Source organism: Fomitopsis serialis, assembly GCF_022376445.1.
Source record: "Fomitopsis serialis strain Sig1Antser10 chromosome Unknown B0H18scaffold_14, whole genome shotgun sequence".
Taxonomy (NCBI): Eukaryota; Fungi; Basidiomycota; class Agaricomycetes; order Polyporales; family Fomitopsidaceae; genus Fomitopsis; species Fomitopsis serialis.
This window is the reverse complement of record NW_025954974.1, coordinates 217,190-237,737: the sequence shown is the minus strand read 5'-3', so window position 1 is coordinate 237,737 and position 20,548 is coordinate 217,190. Positions and strand designations below refer to the sequence as shown.

At 53.0% G+C, this 20,548-nt stretch overlaps 8 protein-coding genes across 8 annotated transcripts; 4 read left to right on the top strand and 4 right to left on the bottom strand.

The window, feature by feature from the left end:
* The first annotated feature begins 400 nt into the window (after window positions 1-400).
* B0H18DRAFT_1208961 (uncharacterized protein) lies at window positions 401-2,411 on the top strand. Its single transcript, XM_048036296.1, has 5 exons — window positions 401-455; window positions 514-1,361; window positions 1,438-1,867; window positions 1,922-2,111; window positions 2,179-2,411. The coding sequence occupies exons 1-4, from the start codon at window positions 436-438 to the stop codon at window positions 2,064-2,066; spliced, it is 1,443 nt and encodes a 480-aa protein (XP_047896528.1). The 5' UTR covers window positions 401-435; the 3' UTR covers window positions 2,067-2,111; window positions 2,179-2,411.
* Window positions 2,412-2,691: 280 nt separating this feature from the next.
* On the bottom strand, window positions 2,692-5,311 carry B0H18DRAFT_990914 (uncharacterized protein). The gene is made up of 9 exons (XM_048045022.1): window positions 5,230-5,311; window positions 4,534-5,174; window positions 4,431-4,484; window positions 4,356-4,375; window positions 4,009-4,303; window positions 3,726-3,955; window positions 3,534-3,674; window positions 3,219-3,484; window positions 2,692-3,144 (listed from the first exon to the last, which is right to left on the bottom strand). Exons 2-9 carry the CDS (start codon window positions 4,865-4,867, stop codon window positions 2,982-2,984), a joined length of 1,503 nt encoding a protein of 500 aa, XP_047896527.1. The 5' UTR covers window positions 4,868-5,174; window positions 5,230-5,311; the 3' UTR covers window positions 2,692-2,981.
* Window positions 5,312-5,454: 143 nt separating this feature from the next.
* B0H18DRAFT_102693 (proteasome maturation factor UMP1) lies at window positions 5,455-6,260 on the top strand. Its single transcript, XM_048029845.1, has 4 exons — window positions 5,455-5,529; window positions 5,590-5,937; window positions 5,999-6,095; window positions 6,151-6,260. Exons 1-4 carry the CDS (start codon window positions 5,527-5,529, stop codon window positions 6,210-6,212), a joined length of 510 nt encoding a protein of 169 aa, XP_047896526.1. The 5' UTR covers window positions 5,455-5,526; the 3' UTR covers window positions 6,213-6,260.
* An 84-nt stretch (window positions 6,261-6,344) lies between these two features.
* B0H18DRAFT_102717 (uncharacterized protein) lies at window positions 6,345-8,207 on the bottom strand. The gene is made up of 3 exons (XM_048029864.1): window positions 8,017-8,207; window positions 7,951-7,960; window positions 6,345-7,893 (listed from the first exon to the last, which is right to left on the bottom strand). The coding sequence occupies exons 1-3, from the start codon at window positions 8,121-8,123 to the stop codon at window positions 6,397-6,399; spliced, it is 1,614 nt and encodes a 537-aa protein (XP_047896525.1). The 5' UTR covers window positions 8,124-8,207; the 3' UTR covers window positions 6,345-6,396.
* Window positions 8,208-8,328: 121 nt separating this feature from the next.
* Window positions 8,329-10,579, bottom strand: B0H18DRAFT_990893 (uncharacterized protein). The gene is made up of 5 exons (XM_048045021.1): window positions 10,269-10,579; window positions 10,110-10,213; window positions 9,509-10,043; window positions 8,642-9,485; window positions 8,329-8,579 (listed from the first exon to the last, which is right to left on the bottom strand). Exons 1-4 carry the CDS (start codon window positions 10,344-10,346, stop codon window positions 8,643-8,645), a joined length of 1,560 nt encoding a protein of 519 aa, XP_047896524.1. The 5' UTR covers window positions 10,347-10,579; the 3' UTR covers window positions 8,329-8,579; window position 8,642.
* Window positions 10,580-10,843: 264 nt separating this feature from the next.
* Window positions 10,844-12,852, top strand: B0H18DRAFT_872213 (glycosyltransferase family 33 protein; the record flags this gene model as incomplete). The annotated part of the gene is made up of 8 exons (XM_048040212.1): window positions 10,844-11,051; window positions 11,105-11,295; window positions 11,358-11,506; window positions 11,562-11,651; window positions 11,700-12,316; window positions 12,366-12,480; window positions 12,534-12,609; window positions 12,661-12,852. 8 exons carry the CDS (start codon window positions 10,844-10,846, stop codon window positions 12,850-12,852), a joined length of 1,638 nt encoding a protein of 545 aa, XP_047896523.1.
* A 2,803-nt stretch (window positions 12,853-15,655) lies between these two features.
* B0H18DRAFT_990858 (uncharacterized protein) lies at window positions 15,656-17,700 on the top strand. The gene is made up of 19 exons (XM_048045020.1): window positions 15,656-15,926; window positions 15,972-16,050; window positions 16,100-16,113; window positions 16,170-16,206; window positions 16,259-16,320; window positions 16,379-16,388; window positions 16,437-16,454; window positions 16,512-16,537; window positions 16,597-16,622; window positions 16,672-16,715; window positions 16,771-16,795; window positions 16,868-16,879; window positions 16,933-16,948; window positions 17,002-17,050; window positions 17,122-17,222; window positions 17,280-17,339; window positions 17,396-17,539; window positions 17,591-17,615; window positions 17,678-17,700. The coding sequence occupies exons 1-17, from the start codon at window positions 15,856-15,858 to the stop codon at window positions 17,436-17,438; spliced, it is 693 nt and encodes a 230-aa protein (XP_047896522.1). The 5' UTR covers window positions 15,656-15,855; the 3' UTR covers window positions 17,439-17,539; window positions 17,591-17,615; window positions 17,678-17,700.
* Window positions 17,701-18,560: 860 nt separating this feature from the next.
* Window positions 18,561-20,033, bottom strand: B0H18DRAFT_1083561 (uncharacterized protein; the record flags this gene model as incomplete). The annotated part of the gene is made up of 8 exons (XM_048031676.1): window positions 18,561-18,629; window positions 18,724-18,970; window positions 19,026-19,122; window positions 19,182-19,233; window positions 19,354-19,445; window positions 19,499-19,651; window positions 19,715-19,769; window positions 19,968-20,033. 8 exons carry the CDS (start codon window positions 20,031-20,033, stop codon window positions 18,561-18,563), a joined length of 831 nt encoding a protein of 276 aa, XP_047896521.1.
* Between the last annotated feature and the right edge of the window lie 515 nt (window positions 20,034-20,548).

The window sequence follows — 20,548 nt, the reverse complement described above, 5'->3', positions numbered from 1 at the left end:
GCTACGTTATATCGATGCATATATACATTACTGATCATTGCCTTCGCTCTCCCTGCGCTCTCCCCCTCGTCCAGCTTCGAGTTTTTGCAGCGCACACCAAGAGCCATTGAAAGTCCTCACGAGGTACGACTCTGCTTTCGCCAACGAATATCTTTGATGACACCGTGCTTTCCTTTTAGCGTCGCGACCATCAGCGGGCGCCAGCACCGCGCGAACCGACGACCAAGACGGCGCATCTTGGCTTGTCGTGTAACTGAGCCAGTATACATACCGGATATCAGGTGGTATGTTAGCGTACTATGCTTGTTCTTGGAGAGCCGCAATCTGAGAAGCTGCTATTAGTTACGTGTTTCCATCGTCGAGGGTCTGCGTGGTTGTCGTCATCGGTGCGACAGCGCGTTCACATCGCCATCGCGCACATCCCACGTCAACGGAATGGACAAAGTCGAGTCGATGTAAGCGTCACCGTCCAGTCGCGGGTATCATAATTTACACATGTGGATCACAGGACAGCTTCGTCAACGTCCGAGGGCTCCTCTCACGGACCTTCGATCCGCGACTTCCTGTGGAGGTCTGTGAACGCATCATCGACCACATAGCTGTGGGATGGAAAAAGGGTTATTTTATTACAAAGGGCGAGCCATATTTGTCCACTCTCGCATCCTGCGCGCTCGTATGCCAAGACTGGTACTACCTGACGTGGTACCATCTTCGTCAACGCGTCTATCTACGAGACCGGAAGGACGTCCTCTCGCTCTCCAAGACACTCAGTGCAAAACCTCGCCTCCGTGAGGTCATTGAACAGGTCATTATATCGGGTAGTTCTCCCGGGAAGCGTCGACCGATCAGGCACCTGGGGACGTTTGCCGCCATGTTCGCGGGCAAGGCTCCGAAGTTGTGGTGGATCATCATTGAAGACGCCGAGTGGACCATCGGCTCGCTCCGAATAAAGGACATCGGCTACCTGGTTGCGTTCAGGTCCATTGACACCCTAAAGATCCACAATATCACCTTGTCGAACGTCACCCAGCTATCACACCTCGTTTTAGCACTCCCGCGGCTTAGGGATTTATTGTGCATCAAGGTTGACTGCTTGCAGAAACAGCACGTCTCCCCGGTCTCCCTCCCACTGAACTGTGCAAATCTGGAGGATCTCGATGTGCGATGGGTTGCACCAGCAGTCGAAGACCTCTGCGTGCAGATCAGCCGGGCTTCTCGAGTGCGCGATCTCGGTCTTGCGGTGGATGACGAGTTAGATCCATCCTCGGTAGCCAGCAGAAGCCAGCCTTTGCTGGACGCGAGTTCCACATCTGCAGAAACGATTCAGTTCCATTTTGATCCCAGTTCTCCTGTTCCTGATGGTGCAATTGATGCTGCAGTCGGAAAGTCTGCTTAGTTCTCTCTGGAGCCGCTTTGCTGATTGTTTCCTGTATACAGAGCGACATTACAACCTTTCACATCACGACAATCTGAGGCGCTTGGAGATCTACCTGTACCCCCCATTCGTAGCATGGTCCTGGATCCCGCATATCCTGTCTCACATCGTCTCGAAACACTTCAAGGCTATGTGCGTTGTGTTGGCGTTTCAGACAGACCAGATGACCGATGTCTTGGACGGAATGCTGACGACAATGGAGCAGGATGGTGTTCTGGCGCGATTGGACAGTATACTGCAGGAGAAGCGCTTCTCCGGTACTATTGCATCGCGCGGCGTCTGTATAGGCGTTAATTCTGATAAAGATACTTGGACAACGGGGTCTGAGTTTGTTGGGATGGGTTCAGCCGCGGCGCTACAAGAACAGTACGATCGGCTGGACGGGCTCGTCAAGCGGAAGATGCCACACTCGCGCGGACGAGGTATATTGAGGTACGTAGTACTATAGAGTCGTCAAATTGCGAGGGAAAGCTGAGTGTCTTGAAGCAATGTGCATGACTTCCAAGAATTCGTCAGCTGGAGGCAGGACATGGAAGAGATACATCATCAAAGTATGCAGGCTGAGCAGAAGAATACCACCGGAGAGGATGCGCACCCCGGGGCCGACGGTCCTCGAGGCAGCACGGATTGACATCCTTGCAGCCCTACATCATCTTGGCTTGTATCGTTGCATGGGGTTCGTGAGTATGGAACCATCATCAGTAGGCCGCTCTGCTAACTTGTTGTGCGGTCTCAACGTACAGAATGGCCCCGCCGCTGTATCGCGGGTCGATATGTTGCTGTCGGGGAAGGCATTCGCGCCCACTTATGCTCGTATGTAGCACACATGATCATCTTATCTTTGGAGGGACGGAGCTATGGATGTTGTGTGCTCGAGACAGACATTTGATTGTTATAGAACAGGTTTTCATTGATGCTGGGTGCATCCAATTGTATTCGGGCACTGCGTGTGTCAACAGGACACTTGTGTTTCGTCATACTAATCGTATCCGCAAGCTCAGGATCGCTACGAGCAGCTGAATGCACGCCGGTTATTAACGGGTAAAGTCAGTATCGGTGAAGTACGTGTGCGGTGCGTCAGTGAATGAATGGCGACCACTGGTCGGCACATTTGACGGCGTGTGTATGATCTCGTGTGTATGATCCTGTGCTCTTTGCTCATCGAATCGATGGCCTTGGCGACGAGTCTGCAAAGCCTGAAGCTTGGAAGGCTTGTTGCAGGTCGGAGAGCAATTGCAAGTAACAACAGGACCGTAGCATCATGATGTTGTGTGTTTGCAAGTGAGTACCCTCTGACATATCGTCATGGTGCACCTGCATGCTGTCTTACAGCGTACCATAGCCAGTCACTACCACTCCGAGTAGGAGCAATAACAGAGTCGGAGCGAGCGGCACATTGCAGTAATTCGTAAGTACACGTATCTAGTGACCAGTGACCCAATACTCTCCCTAATCCCTACATATAACTTACGTAGAAATCTACTTACTCGCTCGAAGTACATGTACAGATGCGATGAATACTACTAATTCGACAAGAACTGAATATCTAGTGCTGATCCGATTCTGGCCGCCCCCATTTTACAGTGCGTACCGCTCCGTTGTTCCACTCGGCCACTCGTCGCCGTGCAAGCGACGAAAACGTCGACCTATCCGTACCCACAAAACCGATACCGCGAGACTGGATGATTGCGTCCAGGATAACAGGATACCTGCAGGGGCCGAGACCCACAACCGTCAGCAACGTGCCCGCCAAGACGCGGTCACAACAAAGCCGGATACGAACCATTTGCCGTAGAGTTCGACCGTGCGCTCCAAGTCGTGGTCGACCTTCAACCACCCAAGTTCGTGCACGGAGTTCCACCAGTTCGGATCCTTCTCGTTGCCCGTCATGATGACTCTCGTCACCTCGATGCCCTGCCTGCTCCGGAGCTCGTTCTGAACTTCGAAGACGCGTTGCGCGAAGGCGGAAAGAGGCGGGAAGCACTGCTCGCGAGAGACGCCACCGCACCAATCAGCAAAGTCGCCGCGTCGTGCGTGCACGGTTATGTACTACATGCCGTCAGAGAAGTATAGACATGAAAGCGCCGGGAAGACGTACCGGAGGGATCTCATGACCATCTGGGACATTGAATGTACGGCGCAAATAAGCGCCTGCGATGTCTTCCAGACGCTGCGTGAACTTGAAGTGCTGAACGACGAAGCGCCACATCGGGCTGTGATCCAACTCGTACTCCCAGGGCTTTCATGGTCATACTCAGTATTATACGTATTCAACGGTCATGCGACTCACCACGGCCCCGACGACGTAGTATAGTATATCGTAGCAGAGCATCTGATCGTCTGGGGGGAGGGAGTTGCCCGACTGAGTGGGTAATGTGGGATGAGCAGCCGGGTTCGCCAAGATTTCATTGCGCGTCTCTGGAAAGGCGAGGCGTGCAAGAGACCAGAAGCTAGAATGCATGTCGTGCTGGAATCCCGGAAGGAGCTTGATCCAATCCGGCGCACGGGTGTACGAGATGTCTATTGTGCGGATATTGAATGCGAGCTTCTTCACGGACGGAATGATGACGTACCCAGGCCTAGCGTAGACGTGCTGAAGCTACCTCTCGGTGAATCTGCGCCTATACTCTGCGCTTGCCAAAGACTCCAGCATCCGAGTTCATCAGGAGGAGCGTCCAAGTCTGCGGCGAGGTTGTTGTTCTTGATGTCCTGCCATTCTAGAACAGGAATACCGAGCGTCGTGCGGAGATAGGGCAAATCGAAGATTTCGGAGAATGGAATGGGGACACGGTCGCCGCCAATTTCCGATGTAAATGGAGGGATGACAGGGACACGCGAGGTGATCATGGCCAAGTATATCATATTGCCCTACAGAACCCATCAGAGCGGAAGAGTACGATGGAACATGGCCGGTACGCACAATCGTCATATAGTCATTTGCTGAGTTTTATAAACAAGTCAGTGGGGACGAGAGGGGTGCGCGATATACACGTACTAAATCCGGCCACCAGCCATGATGTCAGGTACTTCCTGTCGTCTCTGAGGCTGTCTGTCCTTTCTGTGAACCAGGGGGAAGCAAACTCGAGCTTGTTACTGACCTCTAAAATGTGCTGTTGAAGGGCCACGCAAAGGACCGTGCTCGTAATCCAGGGGGTTAAGATGTGGTGGGACCTTTGGCGGAAACAGTGGTGGACTGTCAGCGAAGGAAGGTGACGAAGGAACCGCCGCCCTGTCGTCATGATCGCCAGGTGTCCCCGTATGGCGTGTGGACCTGGTAGCATCTCTCCATATCATACAAGCAGTGAGGAACGAGATAGAGACCAGAAAAAGAGCAGGGAGTGCGTTGCGCAGACGATAATATCTAGACGGAATGGTGCGATCTTTCTTGCTGGTTGGTTCACTCTTGGGCGGGTGCGAAAGTAGGCGTATCATGATGAGCTATCCAGTGAGAGACAAAGAAGCACAACCAGCTGCAGAGAGCAAAAGAAAGAGAGGGCAGAGGGCTGGTAGAGTACAAGGGGTAGCCCGCTAACGTTAGGAAACCCCGACAGAGCTATATACCGAGAGCCCGATCTCAGGGGAGACTCGCTGTTGTCGGAGACAATACCGAAGACATAGCCGTTATCCGGCGTCGATGGACAGGGCAGAAAATGAAGCCCCACGTTCAAACCACATTTCGCTGCCAAGTCTTGGAGTATGACAAAGGGGCCATTCCGCCGCTCCCTTGCATCCCGAACGCCTTCCAAAAGAGTTAACTGGTCAGTCTGTGTGCGTGACACAGAGATACTAAATACCTCACTCGCTCATTTTGCGTTTTCAGTATTTCCGTGTTGGCTTCGAGGAGGGACGACCTGAATTAAGGGCACAGGAGCAACGCGGACAGTCCAGGCCGGCGGTCGACTCGGAGGACTCGAGATTCGAGCGATACCCGATTTGGTAGTGCCTAGATGAAATCTCAGATCACGATCTCGCAATCCGCCTTCGCCATGTTTGGCAGTGCACACGCGCTGCACAGACGCGTCAGCTCCTCGCGCCTTGCACTCTCGCCACCACTCTACCGTCAGTCGTCTGTACACGGAATATTCACACCCATGGTTGGTTTCACTCCAGATATCTCATGAAACTGTCACGCTCAAATGACCTCGTCGGTCTAGGAACCATCGCATCGCATTGTACCCGCTAACGCGTCCAAGTCGGCCTCGATCCGGGACACCGCCAACAGTCTCGGCTTGCACGATGCGCTCCGGTATGGTCCGCGTAGCTTGGCAGCGGAGAACAAGACCAGGGGAGGGTTGAGGGAGCGACTGGAAAACGTATGTGTTTTGCCTTGTGGTAGAGCTCGACTGCTGAATTGCGTGAACCTTCATCTCGGTCTGCCCATCATCTCTGAATACGATCAGTGGGACGCTACTCAAGACAACTTGAAGCTGACCATGCAGCGCAACACATTTGGTCTTCACATGCCGATGCGTATGTTGATGGAGCGCAAGATTGTCTCTCGTGTAAGTGAAATCGAACGTAGGCTATACGTCGATGGTCATAGCATTGATAATCCTCCCTTAGAACCCTCACATGCCCGCGCTTCCTCAGTCTAACCCACATCTCGATATTCTCATGGGGCGCGACGAGACGCTCGATTGCGCCGACTTCATGATGCCAGGTTCGTTATCAACTATTGTTCATTTATATCGCGCTAAATATCATTTATCCTACAGCATCAGAGCTGGCGCAGCCGTTGGATGTCCACGCGGAAATGGAGAAGAAGCTTCGCATGTAAATGCCATCTCACCAACCACTGTACCATATGCGTTCTCAATACGGACCCTTGCAACGTCGGACGACCTCGAAACACTGTGACGTTCATGGTCCTGGCCTAGTACGCATCTACGTTTCGTGATGCTACTCTTCCTAGTCTCAACATTGAGCCTTAAATTACGTTTTCAAATGGTCAACACGCACCGTCATAGCAAGGTCAGAAAGGTATGCCAGGCCGGCCAAAGCTCGGACTGCGTTGCACACACAACGGGCAGCTTCATACATGGATTCCTCTCACTTGTCTTGGAACGGACAATTTCCGAGACCCCCGCTAAGTCTGTCGCAGTGGCCATGATATTGTTGTTGACAATGAATCTCTGCCGCATCGCGCTTTGCGCGAACGGGTCGTCAGTGTTCTCTGACTGTCTGTTGATAAAGACGTGGATGTCTTGTATAGCTTGCCGATTATCGCCCAAGCACGCGACTAAAGCAGCGCTCACTTCGCGAAGGCCTTCGCCTGTGGTTACTAGCGTCCGTAACTTGAAAGCTCCCATGCGACGGAGAATCTTGTGAACCACCGTGTGTGGCAGCGGCGAACATCCCTTTTCCACCAGCCATAACTCCTCAATCTGGGGCAGGAAGCTGATCTGCGCCAGGGCCTCCTCCCATTCTTCCTCCGGAATATGGACCTGCTCGATATACACCCCAGATGCCTGCCCTAGAGCAGTCAATGAGAAAACGCCTTCCCCCGTACTGAGGATATGGAGCATAGTGCACGAAGCGATGGTGCGAAATCGAGATATGCTGCTGACATCTTGGGCAGTCAGCGGGTCGGTCGTTGTACGGATGCATAGTGCAGTGTCGGGACGCGCGCGGATATGCAGCAAACATGCTGCGATCTCGTCTGGCGGGAGGTCTCGCATTGTCAAGCGCCGAAGCTGGGGCAATTCTGCGATTGTGTCCTCGGAGGCTGTAACTATTCGACCAAGGAATGGTCGCGAAAGCGTGATGTCGACGAGGTTCGGACATCTCGCCAGAAAGGACATGAGTTGCGCGATGTCGCAAGTCCCCCGCCACTGTGCTAGAAAGAGTCGGGTAAGATGGGGAAGATGATTCGTGGGCAACCAACTGAGTCTTCGCAAGCACAGCTCCCGCAAGGACGTCGTCCCTCCGAACAGTTCAAACTCGTTGTCGTACATGTTCACGCTGTTCACCACCAAGGTGGCTGCGCGAATATTGGGTAGATATACCCGCAAGATAGCATAGCGATCGTCTTGGGCGGCACGGATATAGTGAAATTCCTGAATGGTGGGTGCATGCATGCGCAGCCATTGTCGGCAGCCCGAACGTGGCTTGGAATGAATAAATAGCTTCAGCGGTAATATCTTGGCCCGTGCGACGTGATCGTCGTATAGTACTTGCTTCCTGTCGTCGATGGTGGTCCACAGCTCTGCCATATTGATCGCTACTGCTCTCCAACGCCGACAGACGCGCATCAGGGGCACCACGTCGCTCGATCGGATGAGATGGTCCCTGTAACAGAGAGCGTGATCGTCTGGATCGTCTTTGTAGTCGTCAAGCGGGGATCCAGGGACATATCGGAATATAAGCCCAAGGACTTCAGGAGGCAACTCGTAGGTCGTGTCCATCGCGGACTGTGCCTCCATGTAAACCAGCTTGTACGACGATGTAACTTGCGCTAACTGTTCCAGGTTGGAGTCAATTCGACACCGTCTGTATACAGACTATGTCTGACTTACTAGAGATCGACTGAGAACCGCGTGAGCATTTTCAAATACGCCTGCGCAAAGATTTGGACCACATACCTCATTGTGCCCACTTCTCTAGCAAGTCTCGCTCGTGTCCACTCCGCAAGTTGCAGAAGTGGTATGTCGTCGATCAATGAAACTGGCCTGATCTCCTCGGTCGCCATCCTGAGATTGCCCAAAAACCAATAACGAGGCGTGAGGGAACGTTGAGATGCTGGTGAGCACAATATTAATGAACACGTTCACCATTCGACTCGGACGACTGAGGCACCCACCGTCCGTCGTCCCGAGTCGTTCTTCGAAGCCACGGACACGTGACTCCGTCTTCTGCTCTCGCTGCAGGTCGTAGTCACGGTAGTGGCAATGACACTAGCACCACTCATTTCAGTACGCCGGTTGTTGGCGAAGGCGAGACTGTCTCCCATGAAATCATGAGATGCAGATACAATTTCGGCCCGTGCCACGACTCGCGTCTCTAATCCGTAGAAATCCCGCATGCCCATACGGTTGCCCTATTACTATTCTGGCACCCATCGCAGGCCATATCGCCAGGTTTCTGCTTTCTCGTGCGCCCACGTCCCAGTATTCTGGCTTTCATCGACACTTTCACCCGCATTGTCCTTCGACGCATGTCTGTTAGCCTTCCTGAAAGACGCTGCCAAACAACATGGGTACTACGTACCCTAGTAAACTCTGTATGGAGGCGTCAGAAAAGTGTCCCATGCGGGCCACATGTCTGATTCTGTCGCGCAGACGGGTGGCAGAGCAATGGTCGGCATCGTTCGACAGGTATGGACACTGACAGATGCAAAGCCGTCTGTGTCCAAGGTAAGGTTGTGCCCCGCCGCATAGTCCTCGGGGATCATGATCGTAACGTGAGGTATCTTCGTTTCTCTGAGCCATGCGATGTTCTGAACGAGAGGACCATCAACCCGTGGTAGTGAGTTGACAAGAAGATGGAGATCCTGTATGGGTGGCCGCTCGTTCTGTAGGCACAAGAGGGCCATGATGACTTCGTCTAACGCATGGTGTCGGCTCGTGACGACGAGTTTCCGTAATGCCTTCATGGGGCGGAGCATGTCTTGTAGTACCATATGATGGATTGGCATGCATCCATGCTCTTCCACGAGCCACAGCTCCTCAATTTGAGCCAGGGGGATCAATCGCGCCAATTCCGAGTGTTTGGGGGCCCCTTGGTCGAGGACGAACAGGTCGTCGACGTAAACACCGGACGTCTGCCCCAAAGCAGCCACCGAACAGGATAAGGCAGCCTCTTCGGGATGCGCGTGTACAAGAAGCTCGAGCCTAGTGCATGTTTTGGCAGAGGGGAGCTGGGATATACTGTTGATGTCCTCGCAGCTGAAGGGGCTGTAACACTCTTCATCATACGTACGTACGCGTAAGGCGGCATCGCAATGCGCACAAATGCATAGCAAGAGTCGCTGAACATTGTCTTCATCGGCATCCTCAAACGTGAGCCGCCGAAGATGGGGTAACTCCACGACCACGCCCTCAGACGGTAACATCTGTGTGTCTATGAAGAAGACACACACCAAAGAGAGTCGACGAGATTTGGGCAATTTTTCAGGAAGTTGAGGAGGTCGGGCCCATGCCCAGCCCAGTGTGTCAGGTAGAACCGAGTTAAGTTGGGGAAATGATTTGTCGGCAGCCAATCGAGTGATTGCATGGACAACTCCTGCAGCGAGATTGTCCCTCCGAACAGTTTAAATGTCCGCTCGTCTGAAGGCATCGTTAGAGTGGCGATGCGAAGGTTGGGAAGAAACGTTCGCAGCAGCTTGCGCCAATCGTATCTAGTTGATCCGCAGGCTTCGACAGAGTGAAACTCCTGAATAGTGTTCGCATGGGCACGTAGCCACCTTGGAACGTCTGGATGCGATTCCGGTTCATCTGCGACGAAGAACTTGAGCGGGAGCACCCCGGATCGCGCCGCATGACATTCGTAAGGTATCCGATTCGTATCGTCAATGGTAGTCCACAGCTCCGGCATGTTGATTGCTATGTCCCTCCAGCGCCGGCAGACGTGCGTCAGGGGCACGACATCGCTTGACTGGACAAGATAACTCCTGACATGGGCCAGACGGCCATCGAGGTAATCCTCCCAGTCGTCAAATGGGGATCCAGGCACGTACTGGAAGACCAAGCGAAGGATCTCAGTAGGCAAGCGAAGTGTCACGTCCATTGCCTTCTGCGCATCCAGCAGAGCAGCGCGGAGCGACGATGCCACTTCTTTCGCCTGTCCGACGGCTGACTGAGTTTATTTAACAGGATGGGCGACAGTGCGAACGTACCAGAGATGGACTTTGGACAGATGAGCAGAGATGCCGGTGACGAAAAGTATTTGGCGTACAGACCTGGTTGTAACCCATTCTCTTGCGACTCTCGCCCGAAGCAACTCCACAAGTTGGAGGAGGGGTATATCGTCGACCTGTGATGCTGACGCAGTCGCCTTCATGGTTTTAGTGTAAACAGCCACGGTTTCCGCGTCAAGTACCAAGCAGTCTGAGTGAGTACAGAGCGCAATTGAATGGCAAGTAGAACTGGAACTAGAGCATCGACGACGACTTTGAAGTTCAAGGCGTCGCAGCCTGAGTTACAGTACTATTGAATACATGTCCGAGCCTGGACTCAGGACTGTCTGGACACCTCTAAGGCACGTGGTCCTGTTCTCAGTCGAGCCACAACCCAACCCCAACTTGAACATGCCGGTCGCTGCCAGTGCTACAGCCAAACCACCGCGTCTCAACAGCGTCCTGAGTTAGTCCTGAGACGATTCACGAACGTCCAGACTGGTACTGAGACTCCACTCTTGATCTGCTCACTGTCTTACGCCGTCCTGACTGACAATTTCTCAATCCGCACGCAGATGCCGAGCCACTCGCTCGAAATACTTCTCGTTGTATGTGCTGTATGCTGGTCGATATGGCACCTCGTGCGCGCGCGGCAGCCTCGAGTCTCGCTCCGTTCGGTCGCCATCCTGGTTCTGGGCGACATTGGAAGGAGTCCACGGATGATGTACCACGCGGAGAGCTTTGCGTCGATTGGCTTTGAAACGTACGTTATTGGCTACGCGGGTGAGCACTTGTAGCGAACGCGACATCTCTTCTGGTGATTGAACGCTCTCCAGGTGCAAAGCCTTTCTCGTCGCTGCTCTCTATCCCCCATGTCCGCTTCTTCTACCTATCTCAGCCGCCCAGATATATTGCCTCATGGCCGTTCATCGTTGCTGCCCCTCGCAAGGTGTTACACCAGGTACTCAGCATACTCAACACACTCCTCGTGCGCATTCCGCACCCGCCAGAGTTCATCATAGTGCAGGTGCGGCTCTACGATCATCGGAAAGGCCTGGATGGTCATCACTCACGACCGGGAAAAGACAGAATCCGCCTAGTATCCCTACCCTTGCTCTCGTTTGGCTCGTCGCCAGACTCCGAGGCAGCAAGGTCATCATTGACTGGCACAATCTGGGCTACAGTATCCTCGCCCTGAAGCTCGGTGACAACCACATATTCGTCAAAATAGCAAGATGGTGATTGTCGGTTCGCTCGCTCTGAGCTCCCGGGCGTACTCAGCCTTATTCATAGGTTCGAGTCGTACTTCGGACGGACTGCTTACGCCCATCTGTTCGTGACACGAGCGATGCGCGACTTCCTCGTGAGGGAGTGGGGTCTGCAGTAGGTAATTCATACCAATTCGTTGGCGTATCTAATTCAGGTGTCCAGAGGCATCAAGGTTGTCCTGCACGACAGACCGCCAGCACGCTTCCACCGCGCCTCTCCGAGCGAGATGCACGAGCTCTTCCTTAAGCTGCGCAGCGTCTTGGCGATCCCGGCGTTGAACTCGTTCCTCCCACCAAGTAGCCCGCCATACTCTACGGCGTTCACCTCTATGCCGCGCTCCAGCCTGCTCCCTTCAGAGCCCGGACACCCGTCTGACGATACTGGTAGCAGCATTAGCTTGGACCCGGAACCAGACATGGAAGAGGGCGTAGATCGACTAGCGATGGGCACTACGCCCATGCCGGCTTTGCGCTCGGACCGTCCGGCGCTGATCGTCTCCAGCACGTCGTGGACGCCTGACGAAGATTTCGGTATTCTCCTGGACTCTATGATCCTATACGAAAAGCGCGCCCGCGAACTCAGTCAAGAGCGCCGGGCGGATGCACCGCGAAAAGGCCTTCCAAGATTGCTCGTGATCGTGACGGGAAAGGGTCCGCTGCGCGATGAGTACATGCAAAAGATCGGCAATATGCAGAGCGGAGAAAACGGGGAGGAAGCTTGGCGGTTCGTTCGCTGCGTGAGCTTGTGGCTCGAAGCGGAAGACTATCCGCTGTTACTCGGTGCGCCAGATCGGCGTGTGTGTCCCTCTCATGTTAACGTGGTCATCAGGCTCCGCCGATCTTGGGGTATCGCTACACTCGAGCTCTTCCGCGCTCGATTTGCCCATGAAGGTGGTCGATATGTTTGGGTGTGGTCTACCTGTCTGCGCGCTCGGCTTCGCATGGTCCGTCTTTTCTGATATGCCTGAATGACATTGCCAATTGATTCCGGTGGCAGCTTGGATGAACTGGTGAAAGACGGTGTCAATGGACTCGTATTCCACAACGCAGAACAGCTCGCCGAGCAACTAGAAGTAAGCCCGCTTCCCTCGCCTGAATGTTCTTCCCTTGACAACGCTACACAGAGCTTGCTCTCGTCCCATCCGCATTCTCAGCCCATTGAGGAGCTGCGATCGTCGCTACAACACGCCCAGCCACTATCGCCTCGCTCTCCGGCGCGCGAGGAGGATCCGGAGCACTGGGGAACGTGGGCGCAGAACTGGGACAGCGTCGTGCGCCCCTTGGTCCTGCGCGACGTAGCGGAGACGGCGCATTGAGCTATTAGACTCCGTGGGGGAGACGCGAACCCACGCGTGGCGGGTGAACGATCAAGTGGATGGAATGTATATGGACCACGGTACAGTAACCGGAGATGCGCACTTTATCTATGTCGACCGATGCGGATGTGGGGAGTGCTTTGGAGCAGACACAGCGAAGTCTCTCATGGGGTGTTTGGTCCTCGCGAGGGCTGTGAATGAGAATCTCTCGAGGCTACTCGGATTGTCCGTCAGCTTCGGATGCCACTCACAGCGTTGACGATCCCTCGCCATAATCTCACAGGCTAAACAGGTTCCCGGCTGGCGATCACACCGCAAATCGTCGGGATCCCGGCTGCTGAGCGTTGCCAGAGGCTACGTACAGGTAAACGTTGGATACGTCTGCATCACAGTTATGCCGCCGTTACTTTGTGGTTAAGTGGGGTCTATCTTTCTGCGGCATTATCAGAGCAGTGGTAGCCATGTAACTCCGGGGAGGGCTATTGTACGGCAGCCAACGTTTGAGATGCATTCGACTAATGACGCGGTGAGGTACGTGTGCAACCGGTTGCTGGGTTTTCGTGACGCTGACGAAGGTCTATTTTCATGCATGCACTGGGATTGACTGGGGGATATGAAGACGCTGTGAAATGAGATACTTACTCCGGACTGGAATATGCCTCAACCAGAGCACACCCTGGAAGCACCCTTGAGATTTCAGACGTTGGCCCAGGGAATACCAATACGCTGGGCTTGCGTGCTAGGGTCATATGTGGTGCGTACTCAACCGAGCTGCGAGGGAAGCTCCACTGAATTGAAGTGGCTGATCGGCGGGCTCAGCGCACAGTGAGACCGTGGCTTCCAATCAAATCGGCACACAGTCTTCGTGACATGTCGTGTGTCGCACAGGGGATGCATATTTGAATTTCGAGAGCTGTGCCGGGCGCCGCTGAAGTGACAGCCGGGGTCACCGATATCATGTCGATCAGTTGAGTTCTGCGGGCCATTCGAGTTTAATGAGAGCCATTGTGGCCAGTCCTCTCCTGATAGATGCGGTGACAGTTTTTACTCTTAGCGAACAGCATCGTATGCTTTGAGGCACCTTTGGTCTCATCTGCTATGAGGCGCGTACATTCAAATGATGCAACGCAGTCATTTTACCGCGAAGCATCCCCATACAGATGCTCAAGAATCTGAAGCGCCAGTGCGTCAGCTTTATGACCCGGGCCCATCGTGGCACCGCCAATGTGCCACAACGATCTCAAGGCATGTTATATGCACGGTGCGTCACTGCTTTTACGTCTTATAGCAATCTGATATCTGGTGCAATCACCGCGTACCGCCTTTTCTGTCAAGGAGACGCTTCGGACATACATCGAATTGCCTAAATAGCCATCATTCATTGTGGTTTGGTACCAACTGTCCTGCATAGGTATGTTTGTTCCGTCCCATGAGGAAATAAAAAGATCAAAGCTTCCTTGGCTCAGATGTGCGACGTACGCGGAGTTGATTTACCCTTCTTTACGCTTTGCGATGCATCGTGTCTTCCATTCCCCACGAGATGGCTTCGGTGGCCGGAGATGATGGGCAGATGCTCTGCCAGTGGTACGCGCTCTCGTCTCTTACGTGGTTGCTATTTTTGTTTTCTCTTCAGCTTGCAAGATTGAACTATTCCATATGTGCCGCAACTCTATGATGCACCGCCACGTTCAGCACCAGCACCAGCACTCGCATACGGGATAAGTGGACCTCTCACTACTTCTCCATATGGTGGCTGACGGCACTTCGGGGTCTAGCACTACATCAGCTTCGCGTGTTCGAGTTACCGGCGGTACTGTCTATTAAGCCCAGACGTGAATGTCCCAGCAGCCTCTGATAACAGTAGGCCTCGGTCCCAGAAAATCATACTGATGAGCTGTTTGACATGTGTACATCTCAATGTTCGATGGCCGAGTGTACAAGGATAGTCGATGTGGTGAGCCTGAAAGTGCATCGTCTGGCTATGTGATCTTTGACTTACAATTACTTTTGAAACGGGCGACATGCGGATAGGCCGCTGCACCCATGCAGCCGATGTGAACAATCGAAGTGAAGAAGTTGAGGTTTCTCGTAAAGCGCTGGCGCGCTCTACAATTGGCCGCGCGCTGGCAGGTTCACACGATCCCGCATGGCAACCGAGGTGCGGGCGGACACCGGACAGTTGCCGGACAGGCTGGATCCCACCAACCGAAGTGAAAGAGACTGGCGCAGAGCCACCCGATGCAGCGACCGAGGCAGGTGCCACCCAGTAGACAATTGTGACAGAAGGCTTTCGCAGAGTGCTCCAGTTGTCAATCGTGCGCGTTCTTGTGCTGCAGATTGGCCGCCACTCAGAGATGCGATGTCACGGAACACACGGTGTCTTCGGGTTCGTCAGTTGTCTTCCAGAGCGTCTCACACCCTTGGCTTCTAGGACAACTTTATGCGCCGAGGCCGCCGACGTGTAGGGTTTCTTGGATGCGGCGGGGCCCAGTAAGTCCAAGGACTGGGCAAGAAGATGCCAGCGCTGATATCGCACGCGTTTCCGTCTAGGTACACCAGTTCGACTGGGCGACTTATTGAACATTCATTCGCTTTCTGCCTCGTTCATTTGGCGCAAACAGGCACTTCTTGCTATATTGCGTATGTTTTTAACTGACGTTGCAGAGTGGGTCTTGCCCAGAGCAAGGACCCTGTCTCAGCTGATACTCTCGTCACATACATATTGTTACCGAAACGTCACACTGCGCGAGCGTAGAAATGGTTCGGTACCGCGATGTCGAAGAAAGTTTTGCGAAGCAACCCCTTCCTGAAACGGCATGCAGCGGACTCCCATCCGTGGTGTTAGAACAACCGTCCTTCGTGATCAGATCTCCGGGATCGTGCCGTGACGATGATTCTTTCCCCATGCGTAGGCGGTCGGACACCTGTTTCGCACATTCACGCCATAAAGCATCGGTCGTAAGGCGCGTAAGGTCTCGAGTGCGCTGTCTCCACAGGATCGTTATGACGGGGCCCAACCTTCATTTGGACAGCACCATCGGATGTTTCTTCGTCGGCATGGTCTTTGCTATAGTGTATGTTCTCTGGCATACTCTACGGCTTGTGCTAACCGTTTAAAGACTATATGGTTGTTCCTGTGCTCAGGCATTGTATTACTTTTGGCAATATCCGGAGGACCGAGCGAGAATGAAATTCTTTGTAAGTTCCCTCAAGTGAATTTGAGCCTCACCTAACTCCGTTTTGACAGGTTTGTCTATTATGGTTGTGATTCTCTCCCAAGGGAAGGCCGTTCACGCATCTTACATCGAATGTTGCAGGGCTCTCGACACGGCTACGACAGCAACGCACATTGAGGTACATTTGATAAATCTCTTTGTTCGCCAGCTCCACTCAAGGACACTGGCAGACAATATGGGGATTCCTGCTCCGAGGGCACTTAAACCCACTAGCACTCACAGTAATGCCGATGTGCGTAGGATTGATTGCAGAAACCGAAATGTCGGAGCTGATACTGCTACATCAACAGCGCTGGGCCTGTAAGCAGTATGTCAGAAAACGTGCAATAATGTGCTAACGAACAGTAGATCGAGTGGTTTCTTGCAGTGGGTGATCTTCATGTTCTTCTCGCCGCTCATTATTGAATGTCCCTCCATTATCAGGCTACCATTGTTGTCATTGTGCAGTTGTAAGTCCAGCGATAGCTTGCGCGGATGCAGACCATTTAATAACCCGCAACTACTCCAGGTATTACATTTACACTATATGGAAGCGTACGTCCGTGTGCAGTTCCAGCAATGCGTCTAAATACACGAAAAACAGTCGTTGGAGAGCGCTGGTTCAGATTACCCCTCGCGGTGATGGCGGTAAGTCGCGATTTCATGATGTACCTCTCCATCTGAGATTGAGCAACTCCTGCAGACCCTGTTGTCCTTGCTATCATATGGTCAGTGTTGTGATCCATGAGTCACACTGGAGATTGCGCCTAATAATCAGTCTCGACTCCTCGCCCGTCTAGCGTTCGGCATCCGTAAGTGCTTCAGAACAAGTTGTTGCTCAGAATGATACTGACTACTCTCGTAGAAGACACCCACTTGATGTATGTGATCAGATATATGACCGCTGTCGCATCCACCGACCGAAGTCTCGCAGCATAAACCACCCCGAGCTTCCAGGCGCCTTCATGAATAATAAAGCCAAGGTATGAATCTTCTCGCCGCAGTTCCTTCATGCGATAGGTACTGACGCGAAACTGTTCTTTACGTCGCCAAGACTGCATCCTTCGTACAACCACTGCTCGCCGCCATTGCCGACATTTATATCACTGCTGCACTGTCGCTGCTCCTGCGGCGAGAGAGAAGTGCTTACAGACGGTAAGCGCATGGTTATTACGGTACCCTCGGCGGATGTCGGCTTAGCCTCGTCTGTAGTACATCATCGCTCCTTCGCAAGTTGACTGTCTATATCATCAATCGTGGTGTCCTTACTGCGTGAGTCCCTATTCAGGTGGCATTTTGCGATACTGCTTGACGTCGATTTATTGCAGGGTACTGCAGAGCCTTCAAGCCATCTTAGTGAGTCTGTTTTAATTATTTGATGCCATCTGCAGGACGATGAGGGACATCTCAGTTCGCGTCCTATCGCTCAAACGGGTTTTACTGGTCCCTATTTGCCTTTCCGGGAACGAGAGGTGCGTTTCCACCCATAACCACATATTCATGGTCAACTCATACAACTGCAGTATATGTGGTATCGACACTTGCTGTGTACGTCACGGGAGTTCACTGTCGACAGTCGACGAGAACAAATACTGAATTCTAAGGGCTAGACTGAACGCCCGGCATTCCAATCGACTGGGCATCGATTTGTATCCCTCCACAGGAGAGCAACATACGAACGACTTGCAGCTCGAACCTCCGCAGACACCTAGAACACCGCGGATGTATTCTCGGTGAGCACCTATCTCGGCCAGCCTTTAAGTGCTTCTCAACGTCACTCCTTCAGACATATGTATCAAGAACAACCTACAACGCCTTTGTCCGGCACATCGGACAAATTCATCATGCTCACCACCGAAGTTGTGCACCATGTAGATTAAGGCTGCTACCCTTGATCGAGTTTTCAGTCTTGTAATCGATAGCGCACTTCCAGAGATATCGTCGTGTTCTTCGATTGCCCTCGACTCGCTTTAGCTTCCTTGCCTGTACTGACTTGTGCAGATCGATCCGGGTCAGATTTATCACGGCGGCCGACCGTACGAAGAAGATTCACGTCCCGCTAGGGCTGTACGTACCATCTGATGGGTATTAGGTTTAGAACTTCATGGTCCAACTTTCGATTCGCCCTGGAGGAGGAGGAGGAGGAGGAGGTAATTCCATTTTAGTGCAGCTCAACTTCGAAAAGATGGCGATCGTAGCGCCCTCTACAAAGCGAGCCTCAACGCGCGCAATAACCGCATTTCCCCATGCAGCGCAGTCACTGTGCTGCTCCGTGATGGTCCGCTGATAGCAATCCTCCGTGATTCCTTGCCTGCTCGAAAACGCGGTCTCACAAGTACTAAGGGTGCAACATAGGCATAATAACCCAGTACTTCTGCTTCGACCTCAAATTCATCGCGGAGATCGTAGGTATGATAAATATATAATGCTTCACTCTCTTTTAGTACACCACTGGCCTCAATCTTGGCCTTCCACCGTGCGCACTAACACTCCTCACACCAGCTTGCGGGCATAGTCCGCAAGTAACCCGGCCCAGACGAGCGCCCCAATGTCAGCGTTCGACTTCGTTCCATGGATAAGAAACGGACCGCGTCAGGTTAGGACTGTATGTATAGTGAAGTAACTGTACCTTCCAAATCTTGCCCCCGTCCGTGACCAAATCAGGCGACATCAGCTGCCAGGCCAGATGTATGCTTGTGCCACCAACACCAAGAACGAAGTATGGCAGTCCTTGTCCGTTCAGCGTTCCGGCGTATGTCAGGAGCACAACAAATGACGCGGCAAATATTGAGAGTATGGGGCGAATGTAGTCTCCGAAGAGGAGGGCGCAGGACCCGATACCGATGCGCGCGTCATCCTTCTTGTCTTGGCAAGCGTATATAGTGTCGAGGTGTATGATCCAGCTGTAACAACATTGTCATGAGCGTGACCAAAGCGATGGGTTTTCGTGGATCGTACCAAGTAATGCCGAGGCATATACACGTCATGAGTGCCCAATCCATAGTCGCATCGTTCGTCATCCAGGCAATCGGAGTACCCCAAGCTGAATCTAAGCCTAGAGTCCACGTTGAGTACGACTATCACTGTGACTGTTCGCTCCGGCGTGTCACTGACCAAGGACGGCCTGGGGCCAGTTCGTGAAACGCTTGCAGAAAGGATAGATAACCTCAAGAGTGAAGAAGCCGAGTAAAGCAACCATCATCCTGCAAATGTCCTTGGAATGAAATCCGGCCATCAACAAGGAGGCGTGAATCACTCACGCATTATAGCCGAGCAAGTACATGACCGCCACATATGCCACGATGTGCGCTCCAAGAAAGAGGAGAGCGGAGGGAACGGAAATAATGGCGGCAGCGATGGGTCTCGTCTTTGTCCGCTCTATAGTAATTTCAGCTCTCGTCGTCATTGGTGTCTATGTTTTGTGTGCGTACCGACTTGACGGTCGTAATTGCGATCACAGATGTCGTTCCAGATACAAGCAGCATTGTGTCGGATTGTGCATGCCAGAAGATATACGGTCGCTTGGATTATTATCTGCTGCAGGGGAGTCTTGAGGCGGTATGCGCTCATCGTTAGTCCCCACACTAAGACATGACAAGGTACAGTAAGACGGCGACCCTGGATCTAAGATTCGGACATGTACTTACTGCATGGCCACCACCATAACACCGTCCCGGCTGGCCAGAGGTGGATGCGTGTCAACTTCCAGTAATCCCCCCACGAAGCAGCTTCCAGCACGGAGGCGCTGGCTTCTCACTTGACATGGCTGTCGGGAATAGCGACAAGATGAAATGCCTGAAGCTGAGCAAGGTGAGACAACTGGATGGGGCTTGGAACGGACAGAGGCGGGGATGTCCTATTATTGCGATGGTGTGCCGCATATGTTCGAGCTTCGGACACCTTTTGGTAGGACTTGCAGATGGGGATGGTCGGCGTAGAGTCTAGATGGAGAACCTCCATATGCATCACGCAGTTGATCCTGGTGGCGAACACATCATGTCAGTGGCCGCCTTCTGTTGGATAATGGCGTGCGGTTCTCACATAGAAGCTAGACGTGAGAAGTGCGCTTTGTGCTGGAGCTGTCGATCACCATAGCCATGTCCTGCACAGGCCAGCCCTGGCAGCACCCCGTTCATAGCGCATTGCGAGATTGTCGAACTATGTAGCGGATCAAGGTCTCACCGGGCCACCATGTAGTCAAACCCTGAACGGGAGATGGCATCCACGACTCCGGTCGTTTGAGAAGGCGGGTCCAAGAACGCGCAGGGAGGACACTCGGAATGGGGACCGCGAACGGCGCGCGGCGTGGTATCATGAACTCTATGTCGCTGGTATTGATGTGGATGGCCGTTGAATGTCACACTGCCCGATACTTTGGTGGACAGCTATACTGTCTTATGCTACCACAAAATCTTAGGAGAAAAATCTTGGGGATTCAACACGAATAATGTCTGCATAGATAGGGCCTCGCCCTGAGCGAC